Genomic DNA, 20,387 nt, shown 5'->3' on the forward strand with positions numbered 1-20,387 from the left:
AATTGTAGTGGTTACTGCTTTCTCCAGATAGTCCAGAAGCTAATTAAGTTCCAGGAAACGATTTTGGATTATGGTTTCCCTCTGAGCATTAATTGCTATTTTTGGTTCAGCTCATCTTAAATTTCATTCCATTGAGTTTTATGCTTAATCTATAGGCAGAAAATTATTCTTTATTTGAGGTTTCCCATCTTTAGGAAACCTCGTAAACTTAAATTTGGGTTTATAGAAGCTATTGAAATGATAGAATTTACCGAATATCTTCAACTTACTGTAATTTTTTGAATTGTTCTTGTTTAATCAGAGAGTACTAAAAAGAACGTATCCAGGATTTTTTAGGGGGGGGGGGTAAAAAAAGAACATTGAAAAGGCGTATCAAAGATATGGTTTATTTTCATTTTTGTTACATCTTTACGAGTCGGACAAACGTTTCGGGGGGAGAAGTCAAACCTCCTAACTCCCCCTCTGGATACGGCCTTGAGTACTAAGTAAACATAACTGAAACAGCGTTGTACCTATTGAGTATTCCTTGAAGTATTGTTTTTTAAGCAGTGGCAACTAATTATCATGCTTTTATATGACTTCGGTTCAGTCAGTTTAAATAATAAGAAAGTACCCTGAGAATGAGGAATTGGGTATTGAAAGTTTTAAAGACTCATTAAATTTATATCGATCCTTATCACAATTAAATGAAAAAAAGCAAATTTTGTCAACTTAAAGTAAGGAGTAACATTAAAAGTTAAAACGAAAAAAAATTATTCCTTATACGAGTGGAGCTACCCCTTCCTCAACACTCGCTCTTTGCGCCAAAATCTTAAAAGATATTTAAAAATACTCCTCTTTCAAATTCAACGACGATTGTGTTTGAGTATTCTTTCCTAAAGAATCAGGACAAAAATCAAACTTTTCCGTAAAGAGGGTAGGCTGAGGAACGGGCAGCCCCCTTCATATACGGAATAATGTTTGTTCGTTTTAATTTTTTTTTTTTTTTTTTTTTTACCTTTTTTCAAATTATGCCTGGAAATCCCCGTCCCTCCCCCTTGTAAAATTTCTCCTGGAAAATTAACACACACACACACCCGAAACGTCCCTCGTGGAAAATTTTCCTAAAGCCCCCCCCCCCCCCGAAAAAAAAGAAAAAATTCCGCATATTTCCTAAAAACAAATACTATATGTAAACAATGAGCAATTTTGTAACTTATAGCCCTTTCCCCTGGGGCTGTAGGGGTTCGTATCATCCCCAAAGGCTTAGTTGTTGGACCTCAAAATTTTGATCGGATGTTTTTTTGGAAAAAAGGGCGTGAGAGGGGGGCTAGTTGTCCTCTAATCCTTTCGGTAACTTAAAAAGAGCACTTGAAATTTTGATTTCCTTCCGAATAATCGCTCTCCCGAGCTTCTTCGGCCATTGGTTCGATAGGATCACCCATTGGGAAAAAAACAAACAAACACGCAGAACAAAATTCTTCTGGAAAGAAAGCTATAATTCCACATATTTGTAGTTAGGAGCTTGAAACCTCTATAGTAGGGCTCTCAGATTTGCTAAATCTGATGGTGTGATTTTCATAAAGATTGCTTAACTTTTTGAGATTTTTGCCCCTTTTTTTCAAAAATCAGTCCAATTTTCTCAGGCTCGTCGCTTCTAATGAGTAATATTAAACTTAATAAATATTTATATGTTTGGAATCAGCATAAAAGGCCAATTCTTTTAATGTATCTGTTGTTATCAAAATTCAACATTTGAAGAGTTTCGGTCACTATTGGACCGAGTCACTCGTTACTTTCAGTTCGTTTACAGCATACCACCAACTGTTTGATCCGTGTTAATATAATTTTCTAACCATGGTTAATGTTTTCATATATTCTAAGCAAAACAAATAGGGCTTTAGTATCTCGAAGCCCAGTTGTTCCTTATTATTCGTGAGTAATGGCTCAATATATGCTTTCTTTTCAGTACAATTTATCCGGGGTTCTCTTAATCCTCAGCACCAGAAAGTAGTTTTGTCTGTGCTATTACTGAATTAGTTCGCCTAGATGACCTCTCCATGTTAACGACATTAAATGATGAACTAATCCTATCTTGATGCCTTTAGCGTGCTTATTAACAGATGAATAAGGAATTATGTTGTCGTGGGAAAGAAAGAGATAGAAGTACATATTTCTTGCAAGCTTTTAAAATCTCTGGAAATATCTTTATCAAAGAAAGTTTTGCTTTCAGATAGTTCCCAGTAGCTGACAAGAAAAGTACTTTTGTGCTCTAATAACTAAAACAAGGTTTATTGACAGGATTTTACAACAGTAAATGCAGTGTCATCCACAAATAGGATGTACGAATAGCGATTTTTTAAAGGATCTAAGAAATTATAATGTATATAAAATATTCTTGTGGCCTTAGAATGGAACCCTGAGGCACACCAATAATTATTAACAACGCTGAGAGAATCAAAGAAATTAAGCATTATTTGCTATGATATTGAAAATAGCTGAGTAAATTAAGTGCTACATCCCAAATGACATCATTTACAGCTCGTGAAATAAAATCATACAATTTTAGATTATATGATTTTGATTGTATGAAATGCTAGATGATATAGATTATATGATATACTAGATTATATAGCATTATCGAATGCTTTTCTAATATCCAGGCATATAGTGGTGGTAAGTTGGTTCATAATGCATCATTAATGCCAATTAAAAAACTTTTGCAAGTATCTCTGGGAGTGTTACTATAGGCAACGCTATAGCGTTGCCTATAGTAAACGCCATTCGGCTCCAATGCTTTATCATTTATTTATTTATAATTTTTTTTCCCAGAGGCACTTCATATGGAAGGGGTCGTCGTATAAACTTCAAAGGGGCTTTTTCGATTGAAAATCGAAAGTTCTAGTCTCCTTTTTAAGAATCAAAAGTGACCGGAGAGCAACTAGCCCCCCCCACCCTTTTTCCCCAAATACATCCGTAAGTTATGGCCTGGGGGCATATATGGTTCTTATAGAAGGGAGGTTCGTATAAACTTCAAAGAGGGCTCATTTGATATGAAATTGGAACTTCTAGTTTACTTTTAAAAGTCAAAAGAGATCAGAGGGCAACTACCCCCTCCCCCTACGTACGCCGTTTTTTTTCTCCAAATACATACGATAAAAATTTTGAGATGGTCATTTTGTTAAAAATAGTTCAAAGATCATATGACAAAAACTCCGGGGCCAACACAACCACCCAGTGCCCGGGAGCAGGCATTGTAAGTTATGCCCTGGGTGCATATATGGTTCTTATAGAAGGGATGCACGAATAAACTTCAGAGAGGGCTCATTTTGATTTGGAATTGAAAGTTCTAGTTTATGTTTTAAGAATCAAAACAGATCAGAGGGCAACTAGCCCCCCAACGCCCTTTTTCCCCAAACCCATCCGATAAAAATCTTGAGATAGCCATTTTGTTAAAAATAGTTCAAACATCAGATAATAAAAAACTCCAGGGTCGATACAACCCCCAAGGGCCCTGGGGCAGGCGTTCTAAGTTATGCCATGGGGGCATATATAGTTCTTATAGAAGGGGCGCTCATATAAATATTAGAGAGGGCTCATTTGATTGGAAACTTAAAGTTCTATTCACTTTTAAAGAGTCAATAGAGACCGAAAGGCAACTAGCCCCTTCCCTACGCCCTTTTCCCCCAAGGTTTTTATATAAGAGGGGGTCGTATAAACTTCAGAAGTGGCTCATTTTATTTGAAATTGAAAGTTCTAGTAACCTTTTTATGAGTCAATATCTACCCCCCCCCCCACGCGCACCCTTTTTTCACAAATACATTCGATCAAAATTTTGAGATTGTCAGTTTGAAATAGTCCAACGATCAGATAGCAAAAGCTTCGTGGTTAAAATACCCCCCCCCCACCCTAGAGCCGGGGGGAAAGGTTGTAACTTATGTCCTGGGGACATATCAAGTTTTTATGGAAAAACTGGTCGTATAAACCTCAAAGAGGACTCAAATGATTAGAGATTGAAAGTTCTAATTCCCCTGTTAAAAGTCGAAATTGATCCGATTGCAACTAGCCCCCCCCCCGCTAACCCCATTTTCCGCAAATGCGTCCGATTGAATTTCTTATAATGCCATTTTGTTCAAAATAGTCTAAAGATCATATAACAAAGGCTCCAGGGATAACACAGCCCGCCCAAACCTGGGAGCAAGTGTTGTAAATTATGCCTCGGGGGCGTATAAGGTTTTTATGGAAGGAATGGTGGTCTAAACTTCGGAGGGGGCTCATTCAATTGTAAATCGGAATTTCTAGTGCCCTTTTTTAAGAGTCAAAAGTGATTAGAGGGCAACTTGCCTCCCCCAGGCCCCTTTTTCCCCCAATTGCATCCGATCAAAATTTTGAGATCGACATTTTGTTTAAAACAGTTTAAAGATCTAATAACAAAAACTCAGAGGCCAAGAAACCCCCCCCCCCAGAGCCTAGGGGAAGTGTTGTAAGTTGTGCCCCGGGGGCAGATAAGGTTTTTTGTAAAGGGTGGTCATATAAACATCAGAGGTGGCTCATTTGATTTGAAATTGAAATTTCTATTTACCTTTTTAAGATTCATCAAAAGTGATCGGTGGGCATGTACTCCCCCCCCCCCCTCTTTTCTCCGATCAAAATTTTGAGATAGTCATTTTCTTTGAAATATTCCAACGATCAGATGACAAAACATCCTGTTCCACATACCCCCCCTCTGAAACCCGGAGGAAGGGTTGTACAAACTTCGGAGGGGACTCAGATGATTAGAACTTGAAAGTTCTAGTTCTCTATTTAAGAGTCAAAAGTGATCCGACGGCAACTAGCCTCCCCCCATCAATCCCAAGGCCATAAGGCTCCAATTTTTTTCTCCAGTGGCACTTCATATGCAAGGGTCGGTGTTATAAACTTCGGAGGAGGCTCATTCAATTGAAAATAATAATTTCTAGTGCCTTTTTAAAAGTCAAACGTGATTGGAGGACATCAAGCCCCTCCCCCCCCCTTCCACGCTTCTCTTTTCCCCAAACACATCCAATCAAAATTTTGAGATGGCCATTATGTCCAAAATAGCCAAGAGGTGAAGTAATTAAAATAATTATTCCTCGGGGTTGACAAAACCTCCCACTGCCCCCAGGACAAGGGTTGTAAGTTATGCAAGCTGTCCATTGTTCAGATATAAGGATTTTATCGAAGAGGTAATCGAAGAGGTATAGACTGTGGAAAAGCCTCGTTCGATTTAAATTGAAAGTTCTAGCTCAATTTTTAAAAGTAATTATTTTAAATACTATGTTTAATACTATTGTAAAAGTCTAAAATTTACTGTGTCATTGGCGCTTCACTGAAAACTATATGCATTTGTGTCTTGAACAGTCTTGGAAAGTACGAATAAAATCAAACTGAATGTTTGATATATATATAATGATATCAATTGCTGTTTAAGTTTCACTCGTTTTAAGATTTATTTATTCATTTATAAACCTATTGTATGTTTGTGTGCTATGATTGTTTATTTAGTTTCTGTTCGTTTTCGGTTTCATTTATTCTTTAATAGTTATTTCTTGTAATTTATTCATTTATATTAGTACTTGCTGTATGTTTTTTTGCTTTGATTGCTTATTTAATTTCTGTTCTTTTGGGTTTCATTGACTCCTTAACCGTAATTTCTTGTCGTTTCTAGTTAGAATTTTAACAGGTATTTGTATCTGCTGATCTTAAGTTTATCTTAAGTATGATCTTAAGTATGATCTTAAGTATGATCTTAACTTTTCTTCGAAAAACTTCTTTTTTTGATTTTTTTTTTAAAATTAATTCTCATAAAAGTTATTCAAATAGACTTTATTAGCCCGCAAATAGGTTATAAGTTCCTTAAATTAGGTTTCGGACTGTGCACTTTATTTCATTTCGCTGCCATAAGGATTCTACTCAAAATAGTTAATTTCATGACCTTGAAACTAGAATATCCTTTGCCTCCGAAAAAAAAGCCGTGCAGCCGGTGCATAATTTCAGCTTGTCAAAATCAATAATAAGCCCGAAAAACATTCTGTATACATGAAATATGTCTTATTTTTTATTTTGCCTAGTGCAGCCTTATCAGTACAGTAAAAACTGTGAGTTTTTGAATAACCACTATACTAGAACATTACACAACTACTAAAGGCGTATTTCCATTTGTCTCAATTTCTGTTAATATTACAGTGCCGTTTTTTTTTTCCAAAAAACTTAAAAACAAACTTTTATATGATTTTTATAGTCTTTTCTAATCTTTTCTTCTAGTAGTGATTAAGAAAAGAGCATAGTTTTCAAACTGTATTGAAAAAGCTGCACCAGGCACCATCGAAAATAAAGCACATTCCAAATGTACCAAATGTTTTTATTTGAAAAACAATCCACCTGGGCTGTGGTGAGACTTGAAATATCTTGAGATTGTGGCTTTTCGTTCTGGTTAATTGCGGACTTTTCTTTATGGTGATACATTGTTAATACCCACAATTTAGACAAAGTTTATCCTGTAAATTATAAGTGTGAAATTAATATTTTATTGCTGTGAAGTGCATAATATAATTAATAATTTTATAAATTTATTTTTAATTTACATGAAACACATTCTTCAGTATTTTTGTTAAACTACTTTTTTCTTACGAAATATCATGCGAGGTACATTCAGTACTTCCATTATCCCCCGATTTTCCGTTGTTTCAGAATACAGAATGAAAATTATTAACTTTCATTAATTTTAATTTTATCGGAAAGATTTCAGAGAACCAAATTTCCCTTTTGGAAACCCCCCGAAAAGTTTGGGAATTGTGAAAGTAACTGGGTACAAAAGACTTCCGAAGGGAGTCATAAATATTTATATCACTTGGATAACCGGTTTGACTAGCGTGCCATTTCTACTTAACTAAAGTGGATCCTGCCTTAGAGTTGCTTGGAAATTATTCTTTCCAGAAAAAAGTAAATATTTGTCCAATTGGATTCAAGGCTTTTATACACTTGTTTTTCAATTCCAGAATTCAAGGTCTGGTTCAGGAATTCTGATTTCATTGAAGTTTAATTAACCGAGGACTGTGCAGATAGGTTAAGTTATAGCCATCGAAATTCAAAAGCCATTAAGTCTATGAAAAAACAAGGTTGTAACAATTGCATTTTTAATTTACTAGATTACTAGAAAGCACAAGGGGACGGAACTTCGCTCAGCGAAAAGAATAACAGTTTTTTTGTTTATTTTTTATCTCTTTCGTAAAACAACTTGAATTTCATTTCATTTTATTCGCTGTAGAAAGTAAAACCATTAGGGAGTTGGTTGTTTGGGTATATGTGACGTCATTCATAGGGAAAAAAGGTAAAAAATACGGCATTAGACTTTACAGTCCCTACCGGCGGTGCTGATCTCCGTTTCTTGGACCTTCAGCCAGGAAGTGCAATGGGGGGCTGGGGGCCAAGCATCCTGTGCACACCCTTCCTGTTTACCTTCCCCATATTTCTCCAGGTACCCATTTAGAGCTGGGTCGATTCTGGCTGTGCTTACAGAGTCACACTTCTGACCCTCGTCCAAACCAAATAAATGGTTAGACTAGGATTCGAACCTTCGCTATCTCCGACAAAGAATCCTAAATCCAGCGCACCAATCCACTCAGCTAGGACGGCTCTTCATTGGAAAAATGTTTTTTTCAAAATTAATTGAGGCCCTAAACGAATTTTCAAAAAGTTTTGACCAATCTAGATCATTTTTTCACACCGGCAAATGAACAATTATCTTACCACGAACAATCTTGTTAAACAAACAATAATTGACAAGCGAACCTTCGGTCCTCTGGTATACCAATTATTATTGTAACGTTTTTGTTGCAATGCATAGCTTTTAATGCGAGGCAATTACGTTCCACTTCACAGCTATCAAACTGGAATGTATTTCTCTAAAACTTGGTAATCAATTGAATTGTTATTTGAGCCTATCTTTTTTTTTATTTGATCGTATCTTTTTTATTATTTGAGCGTATTTTTTTATTTGATCTGTATATGAGCGGGGCGGCCCCGCTTATATATAGAATTATTTTCGTTTAAAGATCTTGTCTTAAAGCTCTTAAAAATAAAAATAAAAGTTTTTCTTTCGAAATCAGCGGCCCTTGAATTTGAGTAGTCTTTCCTAAAGAGTTTCGGTTATTATTGGGGCGAGTCGCTCCTTACTTATAGTTTGTTTTGATATTGAGCAAGCATTTAATCGATTAACTCGTAAGCAAAAATTGAGTGGAGGCCAAGACACTTGTTTATTTTCTTTAGAGACCATACCTCCGGGTGGCTTGTGACCACCCAGAATAATTTTAGGCTCCGGAGTCCAATTGTATCCTTTTTTCACGCCTGCACTAATCATTAGAAACTATGTCTTTGGGTAGTGCATCAAAATATTTTTGCCGTATGCTGGAAATCTTAAATAAACTGAAATGCATCTTCCAGTATATAGGCTGCCTTATTAAATCGGAATGGGATCTGGAATCATAGTTGACCCCCCCCCCCTCCCACCAACCTAAGGGATTAAACTAATTTTGAAACCTTTTCTTAAATGAGAAGGACAGTTTGGTAAATCAACATTGATAAAGTTTACTGTTACTATGGGAGGAAATCAACTAGTTTCAAAGCTTCATCCGATGAGAGAGAGAGAGAGAGAGAGAGAGAGAGAGAGAGAGAGAGAGAGAGAGAGAGAGAGAGAGAGAGAGAGAGAGAGAGAGAGAGAGAGAGAGAGAGAGAGAGAGAGAGAGAGAGAGATTCATTTTTATTAAAGACCAATATTCACAACAAAATCATATAAAACAGACATACCACGTGAAATATTATATAGATTTGTTTGTGGCAGGAGTCAATATTTTACTCACTTACTACATATATATTGAAAAAAAGAAGAAAAATGCAATTTTATAAATAAATAAAAATAAACCTCGTGGGAACCGCGAACCAATACTTACAGAAGATAGAACCCCACCCCACCCCCCCCATCGTTATTCATCAAGAAATTCTTTATCTTATCTTTTAAAGAGGGCACACTCTCGGCCATCCTAGTGCTTTCCGGAAGACTGTTCCATACCGAAACACCCACATGCCTAAATACAAAACTAGACCTAGCAGTGTGTCGTCTCTCTTGTACTAGGTCCGCGGAATTCCTCGTATCATAAAAAGGGTACTCAGAATTCGAGAATAAAACATCACAAAAATAATTAGGTGATAGTTTATTTAAACACTAATACACGAAAATATCGGTCTGATAATCTCTCAACTGCCCAACATTTAAAATATTAAAATGGCGATAACAATCCATTGTACGTTCACATTTTTCAAAATCACCGAGCAGGCGCAGCGCTTTATTCTGCACAACTTGTATCCGTTTAAAGTTTACAACAAAATTACTAGCCCACACAGAACAATCGTATTCAATGAAAGGATTAATAAGTGAATTATATAGAATTTTCAAAACTGAAACAGGAAAAACATGTTTAAATCTACGAAACTGCCCTAAGCCCCACGGAACTTTCACCAATACAATTTCACTATGTTTTTCCAATTTAAATTACAATCAATCTGAAAATCAAGATATCTTGTATCACATATCTGCTCAATCTCGTACCATTAGAATTAACTAAACCGAAAACGTTATCAATAATTCCAATACAACTAAATATCATGTAATTAGTTTTACTCGCATTCACTGCTAAGCAACTAAGACTAGTAAAAATATGCAGGTCAAGTAGCACTTTATTTGCTTTTGAAACAAGCTCACTCAAAGCCTTTCCAGCAATCGTTATAGCTGCGTCATCCGCAAAGGATGTGCGCCATCAGGAATGTAGAACCGTAATGTGTCGACGTAAATTAAATATAAAGGCGGACCTAACACAGAACTTTATATTGTGGGGTACCTTGCGGGTACGCAAGATTCCAACAGGAACCTTGCGGTACCCCACATAGCACAGGACGAGGTGAACTGACAATATCCCCCACTACTACACGCATTGATCTACCATACAAATACGAACGAAACCAATCAATCCAATTTCCTTGTATCCCTAAATATGACATCCTATCTAACAACATCTCAAAATCAACAGTATCAAAAGCTTTCTTAAAATCAATAAAAATAGTTAAAGGAGTAGAGCCACTCTCGAATACACTGTTTAAAACATTAAGAAAATGGTGCACTGCATGATTAGTAGAATGAGATTTTCGGAATCCAAATTCCGTGTCACATAAAAACCCAAGAGAATTAAGGTAGGAATACAGTCTCTTATGAACAACTTTTTCAAATATCTTTGAGAACAGTGGCAGAATCGATATAGGTCTGCAATTTGACATTTCTCTTTTGTCACCACCTTAATGAAAAGGTATAATTTTTGCTTGACTTAAAGTATCTGGGAACTGGCCTTTTTCCATAGATAAGTTAATCAAGTATAGAAGACAAGGCAAATGGTAAGCGACGATAGCCTTAAATGCCTTAAGACTAAGACCGTCAATTCCTGCTGAATTCGACTTTAATGTTTTCAGTGCGTCCTTGAGATCAGACTGAGTGCCCTTTACGAATTTCATGGAACGACCTTCCCCACGGGCATCAATAAACAGCCCGTTTTTATACCCATGGTCAGCAACATCATTTTTAACATAAATTTCAACATTTGAAAAATATTTACAAAACTCATCACTAGCATCTTTCTTACTTTTAACTTGTTTTTCAGCGACTAAAAGTTCATCCACTGGGTCTATAATGTTATTACCACGTAGTGCCTCATTTATCACTTGCCAAGTTCCCTTAACATCACCGTTTTTATCACGAAACTTCTCTGAATAATAATGTTTCATTGATGACCTTCTGAGGGAGTTCACATTGTTCCGAAGTTTCCTGAATTCTTTAAGGTTTTATTGCGTTGGAGAATCTAGGTACAAGCGATAAAGTATGCTCCGTTCACTAATTTTTTCCAAAATTTTATTCGTCACCCACGTTTTCCATGGGACATTTTTCTTCTTCGAACAACCTTCACAGGGCAACACTTGTCATAAATAGGTGGCAATATTAAAAAAAAAAAGTGCCAAACGCCATCGATGCGTTTTCTTTTTCATTCATAACTTCCTCCCAAGAAACTATACTTATCTCTTCTTGAAACCGTTTAAGATTTTCCGCCTTAAGATCCCTCACTGTCGTCTTCTCCATTTTAAAAACCTTTTTTCCAGTGTCCCCAATTACGCACGCCAAAGGAAGATGGTCAGAACCTGGACATATGATCATGTCGCAATAACTTTTCGGTATAAGATGCGCCGATAAATAAATATTATCAATAAGGGTAGCCGACTGACTAGTAATCGGTGTCGGTATTTCTGCTACCGGAAGAAAAAATGTGCGACAACATAAGATTAAAAAATCAAGGTTAGAACTACTTAAATTAAGAAGATTAAAATTAAAATCATCAATAAAAACCCGATCAAATTTAGTCTCCGCTGTATCGGAAATAATCTTGTTTTATGCATTAATTTATAGGCGAAGAAAAAGGGGATTTGGGCCAAAGTACCACTTGAAGGAAGCTAATGAGGATTTGATGCCCCTTCTCCCTCTCCCCCCAAAAAATCTCTGTATTGTAAAACAAAAACAGTTTTTGTGCCAGGGTTTAGCACCCGCCCCCTTCCCTCATCTCCTTCTTATGAAATCAAAACTCAAGGCATGTGGAATTTGAATTTTGAAAATGGCAAAAATTGAGCTGGTCCTTTTTAATACTGCTATACATCATAATGATGAAATACTGTATCATCAGTATAATACTGATTTTAAACGATTTGATTATCCAAAGCGCCAATTCAAAATGATATACCCGAGGTAGCTTGTGGCAATTCAAATAATTTGATAGTTATGTTCTAATATTTCCTCATTTATTGTTATATTCTACCATCTTTTATGGGCTATCTAAGTTTAAAAGCCTTTTCCTAGTTGTGATTCTGTCAAGGAATTTTTTTTTTACCAATAACTGGAGATTTATTTCATAATTGGGGTTTTGGCTGACACATTTGTTTTAAATTTTTTGTGAGAATATGCAGTCGAGATTTCGGAAGTCATAAATTTTTATGTCAAGCTTAGAAAAATGGAACATTCGAAATTCGTGGAATGTCAACTAGTTTTTGTGTAAAAGATTCCAAATCTTATTGCAAAAATGATTCATAGTTTCATTACCATACAATTACTTTTTATTTTCTATTGCTGATATTTTCTTTCTACTGTATCTTACTTAAATCCTTTACTCTTTTAATAAACAGGAACTCAAGGATATTGCATTTCTGAAACATCAAACCCTTTTCTGAAAGTTTCAAAAATACTTTTAAAACGTTTCAGACGCTTTCCAGTGACTTTAATTATCGTACAATATTGAGTTTCTTTCGCCTGTGAAATGTTCCATCCCTTTTTATATTTCAGCTGTTAGATATCTAATATTTAATATAAAGATTAATAATGCTTAGATATATTAGATAAATGCTTATCTTAAAAATCACTCTCTGTTTTGTTTCTAAAGACTTGAGGGTTTCATTTTCAAATGGCTTGATAATGATTTCTGTATAATAAAAGCAGGGCTACGTCTTAAAGTTGCTGGGTTTGTTTTTGGTTTCCAGAGAACCCCATACCCTAACTCCCAAATAGCTAAAATTCAATAATTTTCTGTTCGGACGTAAATTTGTTTTGGCGTAAATGATGCGGATCTCTATATATAAAGTTTCTGTTGTGATTGTCCATTTGACGGTCCTTAACGGTTTTCTATGGCTACGAATCGTTCGTTAAGTAGTCGGTTTACGGCTGTGGTGTCGTATTCTAACCAAAGAATAAAATTAAGAAATGTGTGGCTCTTGATTCTAATAAAAAAAATTCTAAAAATTAGTTTGATCAGACTCGAAGCCTCTAAAGATGCAACTAAAACCCTGGTTGCTACCAGATGCTTCCTACCAGATTGTGGCCCAGTAATCCATTGAGATGTGTGTCGAAGAGAAAAATATTGTTCTTCCTCACAGAGGTCGGTTTGAGGACATATGCTTTAAACCATATAAGTAGCTGTGAGCCATGTTTGGTTGAATTCCATCGGACAAACGAGCACTTAGTCTGATGAAAAGACGTTTTAACCACCCCTATGTTCTTCCCCTCTTGAAAGGCTTGGCTACGTCGGATAACCTCTTCAGGTAGATGTCTTTATGACAAGAATTTTTGGAGCCTCGTCCTTACACTGGCCCGTATAGCACTCGGACTCAGAAAAGATGATAAATAGAGCTCAGTTCTTACTTTGCACTAGGTTCTGTTTAACCTAACTATCCATTCTGGCAAACCACCCGTATATTACAATTTATAGCCCCCTTCCCCCGTGATTATTCTCCAAAGGGTAATTTTGTAATTTGCAATATAATTTAGCTTGGATGAAAATGAGTAGATGTTGCATTTGATTCCAATGAACCCCCTTGATGTCTTTTTTTATACTCTTTCATAATTCAATAATCGCTTCTGAGGGAAATCATATTTTGAGCCCTTAGGGAGGTCCCAAAAGGTAAAACAGTCCATAGTAACCAAAGGTTTAAAAATATTTTTCTAAAAAAAATATCTAATGAGAAAAATTGCCATATGTAACTGTTTAAGGAATGATAATGATTTGTTTTCCTAAATCTTAATAATAAAATGTTATTTTGAAAGCAAATTTGCAGGAACCTTTAAAAAGAATTTGAAACCCCTCGAAAATAAAGTCTCAGCAAAACTGACGTCATTTTTTAGGTGTTTCTGGCTCTTTTAAAATTCTGCCAGTTTGTTTTCATAATAATATTTTACTATTTAGACTAAGGAAAAATACAATTACCGTTCCTGGATCAGCTATAACCTGGCATTTTTTTCACTAGACATTTTTTTTTTAAGGAACAAATTTTAAACTTTTTTTTAACTCTAGTTTTGAGCCCATTAAGGGCCGAAATCAAAGCAGAATATTATGCTTTGCATTCTTTGTGTCAAGTCTAATTGAAATTCGGCAACCCGTTTCTTATGCAGTTAAGGCTTTGCAATGATAAGAATTTGGCAACCACCCTACTTCACAGAGGTTGAACTGGGTACAGACTCCCTAAGAGGCACGCACAAGACATTCAGATTTATTTTCTATATAATTTGGTTGTGATGCAACATTCCCTTTCGGTAAATGTTCTCTAGACTATAATTCCGATATCCCTGTTTCCCTCTTCTAAAGAGATTGCATCTGACGCCGGTTTTCTAACGTCGGTATTTAGCTAGTCCTCAGAATCTGATTTCAGTTAATTTAAAACTAAAACTAATTAACATCATAATTTTGGCTGTGTAAATGGGTAGATCTGGAACCAGCGTTGCCACCCGGTGAAAAAAATCACCAAATTTTCGTGATTTTTTTTTTGCTTTATTCAGTGATTTTCTTCAATAACCTAGTGGTTTATGTGCTCAGTTAGTGGTTTTTTTTGCAATGTAAGAAATATCCAGAAATAGTGGTAAATCATTAAGGGTGGCAAACCTGTCTGAAACTACTGAATCAAATTATAAAATTATCTTGTCTTTTAATGCAAGTTTTACTTGTGAGCTTGTCGTAAAATTGTACAAGTTTCAAAAGGGACATAAACCTTAACATATAGAATTGACATTCGCAGTATGCAAATAATAGTCACATTAATATGTATTTAATATCTTGCATAATTTCTTGCTATAGTACTTTAACAATCTCCTTCACAGATGCTTTAATAATGATTCTATCTTTATGTATAATAGTCTTTTTTAGCTTTCATAATAAGATTTTGTTGTCTTAATACAATCCTGAACCTTAAGCTTCGTTTCTAAATTTGTTCCAACTTTTTATATTATAGTTGGCCAACAGAAAAAGGAGTCCAGATACATCTCAAGGTCTTTTTTTCCAAACGTATGTCCTTTCTGAAAGCATGTAGCTTCTTGTTCTTTCTTTTTTTTTTCTTTTGAGTTTATGCTTAATTCGAATCCTAAAGAAATGAAAGAGTTACCAGGGAGTTATTTTATCTCTAGAAATTTCTAGAAACACAAATTGAAACCATTTCTTGTAAATGTTCTTATCCCCCCCCCCCCAAAAAAAAAACTATCTTTGTCTGATATTGTCATATTGTGTGAAAATATGTTCTATGAAAGCGAATTTTGACACGATTTTTTTTGTAAGCCTTTTGATAAGCCCTGAATAGTGTTTGCTGCATTTTAGTGTTGGCGATAAAACAAAAGTACCATAATCCATAGTTTCCAGGGGAGTAGTTCCAGCATTTTGATTGGGGGGGGGGGGGGGGCAAAAGGGGTTGACATCCAGAGACACAAGGGGCATGGGCTATATAATAATTTTTTCTCCAAATTATTGGGAGGGGGCAAGTGAATTTCCTTATTATAACTAATTCACAATATTATTCCCCAACCTTTAAACTAAACACAATATACTTATCAAACTGCGTATGAAGCGTGTCAACTTTTAATGAAAGTTACTGACTGTATGCAATCTCTTTAAACTGTGCAGTACTCGTTTGCATACAAAATCAAAATAATAATAAAAAAAAAAGTCCCTCTGCTTTGGAACTAATTCAACTAATTAATTATAAAAAATGCTCCACAGAAATACGCGATTCGGGTAATAACGTTGTATGATTGTTTCCACACTAGTGAATGGCTGGGAGTTACGGACAATCACCAGCTATACGCAGCCCAATTGCCAGTTAAGCAGACGTCTGGTTAAATGCAAAAACATAGGGAAGTTTCCGCGTCAAGATCATGATTAATAATGATTAGTTTTCATTACTGATGTCTGTCCAGTGTCGCCAAATTTTAAGAAATTAGGTCCTGCCAATTACAACATTCCTGCTCTGTGTTATAAAATAATTGATGGTTTTTGATTCTAGTCGGGAATTAAATTGAAAATAAATCATAGCCAAAACAATACGTCTTAGCCGAATAGGAAGTTGATAGAATTTTGTGTAGAATATTGCAATTAATTCACTCGAGTATCTTGAGATTATAAAAAAAAAATGTAAAATTCCGAAAAAAAACGTTAAAAAACGCATCAAAAATGTGAAACTGATATTAAATCCTTCTTGATTTCCGGGAATATTTCTAGTCTACGGTGTTATTATGAAAGTAAAGAGTAACATTAAGCCCCAAAATGAGCAGAATTTATTCCGTATAGGAGGGAAACTGCCCCTTCCTCGTCCCCACCTCCGCCTCATGGTCGCAGAAACTTTGGAGGGTGCTCATTACATCAGTAGGTGAGAGTTAGTCCTTTCTCTATAAGTGTAAAAAATGTATCAGGATTTGTTTTTTCATAGATTCTTCCAGATCACTTCCAACTTCAAAGACCATTAATAAAGTCTGGATAGCTTTTTGACTGCAAAAGTCCTTGGGTTGAACTATTGTTAGATCAGTATATTGCTGTCAATGTTTTGTTTTTTCAAATTAGATACCTAATAGGACGTTCCATGTCCAGACAGTAATAAATGATAATTAAACACATAATCACGTCACAAAGCCTCGTCTTTGTCATCACTCGACTTGGAATGCACCCAAAATTAGATTGTTCGAAAGTAGAATAATGGCTCTGAAATATTTTTAATTCACGTTTCCTAGTTTTTCATTTATATCCAAGCCAAAGTTATCCAGTATATCAATATTCTATAGCTCTTTTTTCTCTTAAATTTATACTCAGTTAAACATAAAGGAAGAGTTTGTTTTAATCCTTTTTCTTTGTTTTTGGGTGGGCTCAAGAAACTCAGCATGGGAAACTTTTTCTCTCTTCTTTCTTCTCGGAGAAATAGTTTTGGTACGTCTTGACCGTGAACTTCCTTCTCCTAAATGTCTTCTGAGAGTTTATATGTTGCCAGGTAGAAGGAATCTTAGAACATTCATGTTTTCAAATTCAAAATTTATATCCTAACCATAAGAATATAATTCCTTGGATTTCGCAACTCCAACTTTTTTCTCTTAAATTTATCTTCAATTTGTACGCTAATGAAACGAAAGGCTCATCTGGTATCTTTTTAGTATGCTCAAGAAACCCAGCACGAGAAGATTCTTCGTGGCTTAGCTTTAGGAATTTCATTGATAATGTATGGTCGTCTGGAGGAGGCAGATGGTTTGATTCTGCAGCTTTCTGGTGATAAAGATCCTATTCTAAGAAGAGCTGCCATGTTCACAATTGGGGTTGCTTACGCTGGAACTGGAAGTAATCAAGCTGTTAAGAAACTGCTGCATTTTGCGGTAAGTCTTTTACCGAAATTTTTAATTTTTCTACCTCATTGTCTGATAGTGCCGCTTTCTGGGGTTAATTATCCTATTTTAAGAAGAGCTGTCATGTTCAAAATTAGGGTTGCTTACGCTGGAACTAGAAGCAATCGAGCATGCTGCATTCTGGCGTAAATCTTTAACTGAATATAAATTTTTCTGCTTAATTGTCCGATAGTGCAGCTTTCTGAAGATGAAAATCCAAATTTTAGAATAACTGCCATATACACAATCGGGCTTGCTTCTTGTGGAACTTTAGACAATCAAGTAGTTAAGAAACTGCTGCATTTTGCGGTAAGTCTTTAACTAATTTTTCTGCCTGATTGTGCAGCTTTCTGAAGATAAAGATCCAAATCGAATAATTTTGCCATATATACAATTGGGCTTGCGTCTTGTGAAATTTGAAGCAATCAAGCTGTTAAGAAACTGCTGCATCTTGTGGTTAGTCTTTAACGAAATTTCAATTTTTCTATCTAATTGTCTGATTGTGCAGCTTTCTGGGAATGAAAACCAAATTTTAAAAAAGCTGCCATATATAAAGTTGGGGTTGCTTCTTCTGAAACTAGAAGCAATCAAGCTGTTAATAAACTGTTGCATTTTGAGGTAAGTCTTTAATAAGATTTTTTTTTTTTTTTTTTTTTTTTTTTTTTTTTTTTTTTATTGTGTGCTTTGTGACGCACAATGTGTGAATTTTAAATAAATGAAACCCAAAACGAACAGAAACTATAATAAATAACCGATTCAAACTCAAAACGAGCAGAAATTAACATGAGTAAGGCCTCAAAACCCCTATGCCTTCCCAAGGCCAGAACATAACTTTCAATCTACAGAAAAAATATAAATATTTTTACTTTTATAACTTTAATAAATCAAATAATACAAGGCCGTATCCAGGATTTGTTTTCGGAGGGAGTTTTACGCTCAGAAAAATTTCCAGGGGGGGGGGGGATTTTACACACAAAAATATCAAAAAACGCATACAAAATTTGTTTATATCCATTTTTGTGACGTTTTTACGAGTCTGAAATTTTTTTTTTGGGGGGGGGGGGAGGTTCAAACCGGGTAACCCCCCGCCTGGATACGGCCCTGAAATAATATTAACATTTTGATTACTAAATATTAGTATATGTATATTAAACAGACGATGCACATTCATTGGTATTTTTTTCAGTTAAGTGCAAATTATGTTCTGGCCTTGGGAAGGCATAGGGGTTTTGAGCCCTACTCATGTTAATTTCTGCTCGTTTTGAGTTTGTCTCGGTTATTTATTCTAATTTCTGTTAGTTTTGGTTTTCATTTATGTGCCGTTCTTTAATGTGCCGTTCTTTACTCATAGTTCGTTTCCACAGACTGTTTGATTATCTGTGTCATGACCACTTCGCGCCTTCTTTTTTAAATCTACAAAAAAAATTCAAAGCATACTATATACATACAATTTATTATAATTATATACAATTACAATTGTATATACATACAATTTATTATACATGCTAATGTGAATGTCCGAAATCTGGTTAATGTCCACATTCACCAGTGAATGTCCAAAATTCTTTTTTCTCTGTTCTCTCTGAGGATTCAATTAGCTTTGCGAATCAGCTTTCTAGGTCTTATGCAAGCTTTGATGGTAAAAGTTAAAGTTAGATTAGGTTAGGTTGGGTTAAGGTTATAAATCTTAGAAATGAGTTAAAAATCTAACCTAACCTGTTACCATCGAACCTTGTATTAAACTGAAAAAGTTGACTGGCAACGCTGACTAAATCCAAGGAGGAAAAAAGGTATTTTGGACATTCCCCGGTCAATGTCGACATTCACCGATTTCGGACATTCACGGTAATATATACGTAGCCTATAATTTATTCAAAATTCAAATGTTGGTATTTAAATTTTTTTTCCACATACGTACATAAGTCATCAATCCAAGATCTATTTTTGTCCTCTTTTCTCGCTTATAGAAATAATCAAAAGTTGATTTATGCAACTTCCTTATTTAAATTGAAGTCTTGAATACTAAAGTGAACATTTTATTGATGATATGCTCATTTTCTAGTTATTTTTTATTATTTCATTTGTTGGAATGGTTCGTAGGATTTTTTATAATAAATTTTCGATTTTAAAATTGGTCGCCCCAAATCTTGAATGTCATTTTTTTTCAACTACTCATTAAGAACAATAAAAAATAAACTCAGAACATATTTTCATTTTTTTCTCCGACCTGTGAAGTTTTTGTTTTTTAAATACTGTTGTTCGAGCTACAACATCCAAATGGTTGTCTGGGCTCTAAACTGTCTGTCTTTCAGAGTACATGACTGGTCTATAAGCGGTAAATCATCATTTTAAAGCAAGTGAATCAACAAATATTGAGGGCTTTTTGTTCATTTTGCAGGGCAGAGAGCCAGGCGTTTCGCCATTCTTGTGCACAACTTGCCCACAAAAACTAAGGAAAATGAAGCTAATTTGACTTGATAAGATTACTAGGTAACATCAAGTAGTTTGATCCAGCGTTGCCAACGTGACACAATTGCACCGTTTTTAGTACAATTTAGAGGCATTGGTAAAATGCACTGCATTTAGACATTTGTTGGTGCAATACAAATCTTCTGGTGCATTTTGGTTTTACTTGCTCCTTCCTGACTCGGATATTTGTTCAAGTTTTAGTTTACCGAAAATTTTCTTCTTGTTCTTGGCAAATTTTTAACCTGCTGTTCGAATGGTGCAAAGTATCCTCTTGCGGTGATTCTATTCTCGATTTGAATTTAGGATTAAGGCTTTGCCTAATGCTATGTGTCTCCATTTTTTCTTGTGAAAGAATTTTTTCCAAATTCATGCTAACTGAAGTTTTCTCGAATCCAATAAAAGCCAAACTCGGTTCTCTAGCTTAGCTATTTTATGTATTGAGATCGGTATGACCGATCTTCAGTTAAAAAGAAAAAGAGAAAACATTTTTCGCATGCTGACCGATGGTACTGATCTCCAGATTCTCTGCCTTCGCCGAGAGTGCAATGCGTGATTGGGTCAAATCACCCGACGCTTCCCGTGTTCCCCCTCCCCCCCCCCTCAGATGTATCAAGGTACCCAGTCAGATCTGAAATTGGTTCTGACTGAGCTTATAGAGTCTCGA

General features: G+C 35.3%; 1 protein-coding gene across 2 annotated transcripts in view; it reads left to right on the forward strand.

The window, feature by feature from the left end:
• LOC148941649 (26S proteasome non-ATPase regulatory subunit 1-like) overlaps positions 1-20,387 on the forward strand; it is a 775,304-nt gene that overhangs the window by 592,166 nt on the left and 162,751 nt on the right. For both annotated transcript variants that reach the window (XM_089104030.1, XM_089104029.1), the window contains exon 4: positions 17,030-17,245. In XM_089104030.1, the coding sequence (XP_088960156.1) occupies positions 17,030-17,245 (216 nt within the window). The remainder of the gene's footprint in view (positions 1-17,029; positions 17,246-20,387) is intronic.

The sequence above is a fragment of the Artemia sp. Qi Xiang Cuo genome, chromosome 18, assembly GCF_049724085.1.
Source record: "Artemia sp. Qi Xiang Cuo chromosome 18, ASM4972408v1, whole genome shotgun sequence".
In the NCBI taxonomy this organism is placed as follows: Eukaryota; Metazoa; Arthropoda; class Branchiopoda; order Anostraca; family Artemiidae; genus Artemia; species Artemia sp. Qi Xiang Cuo.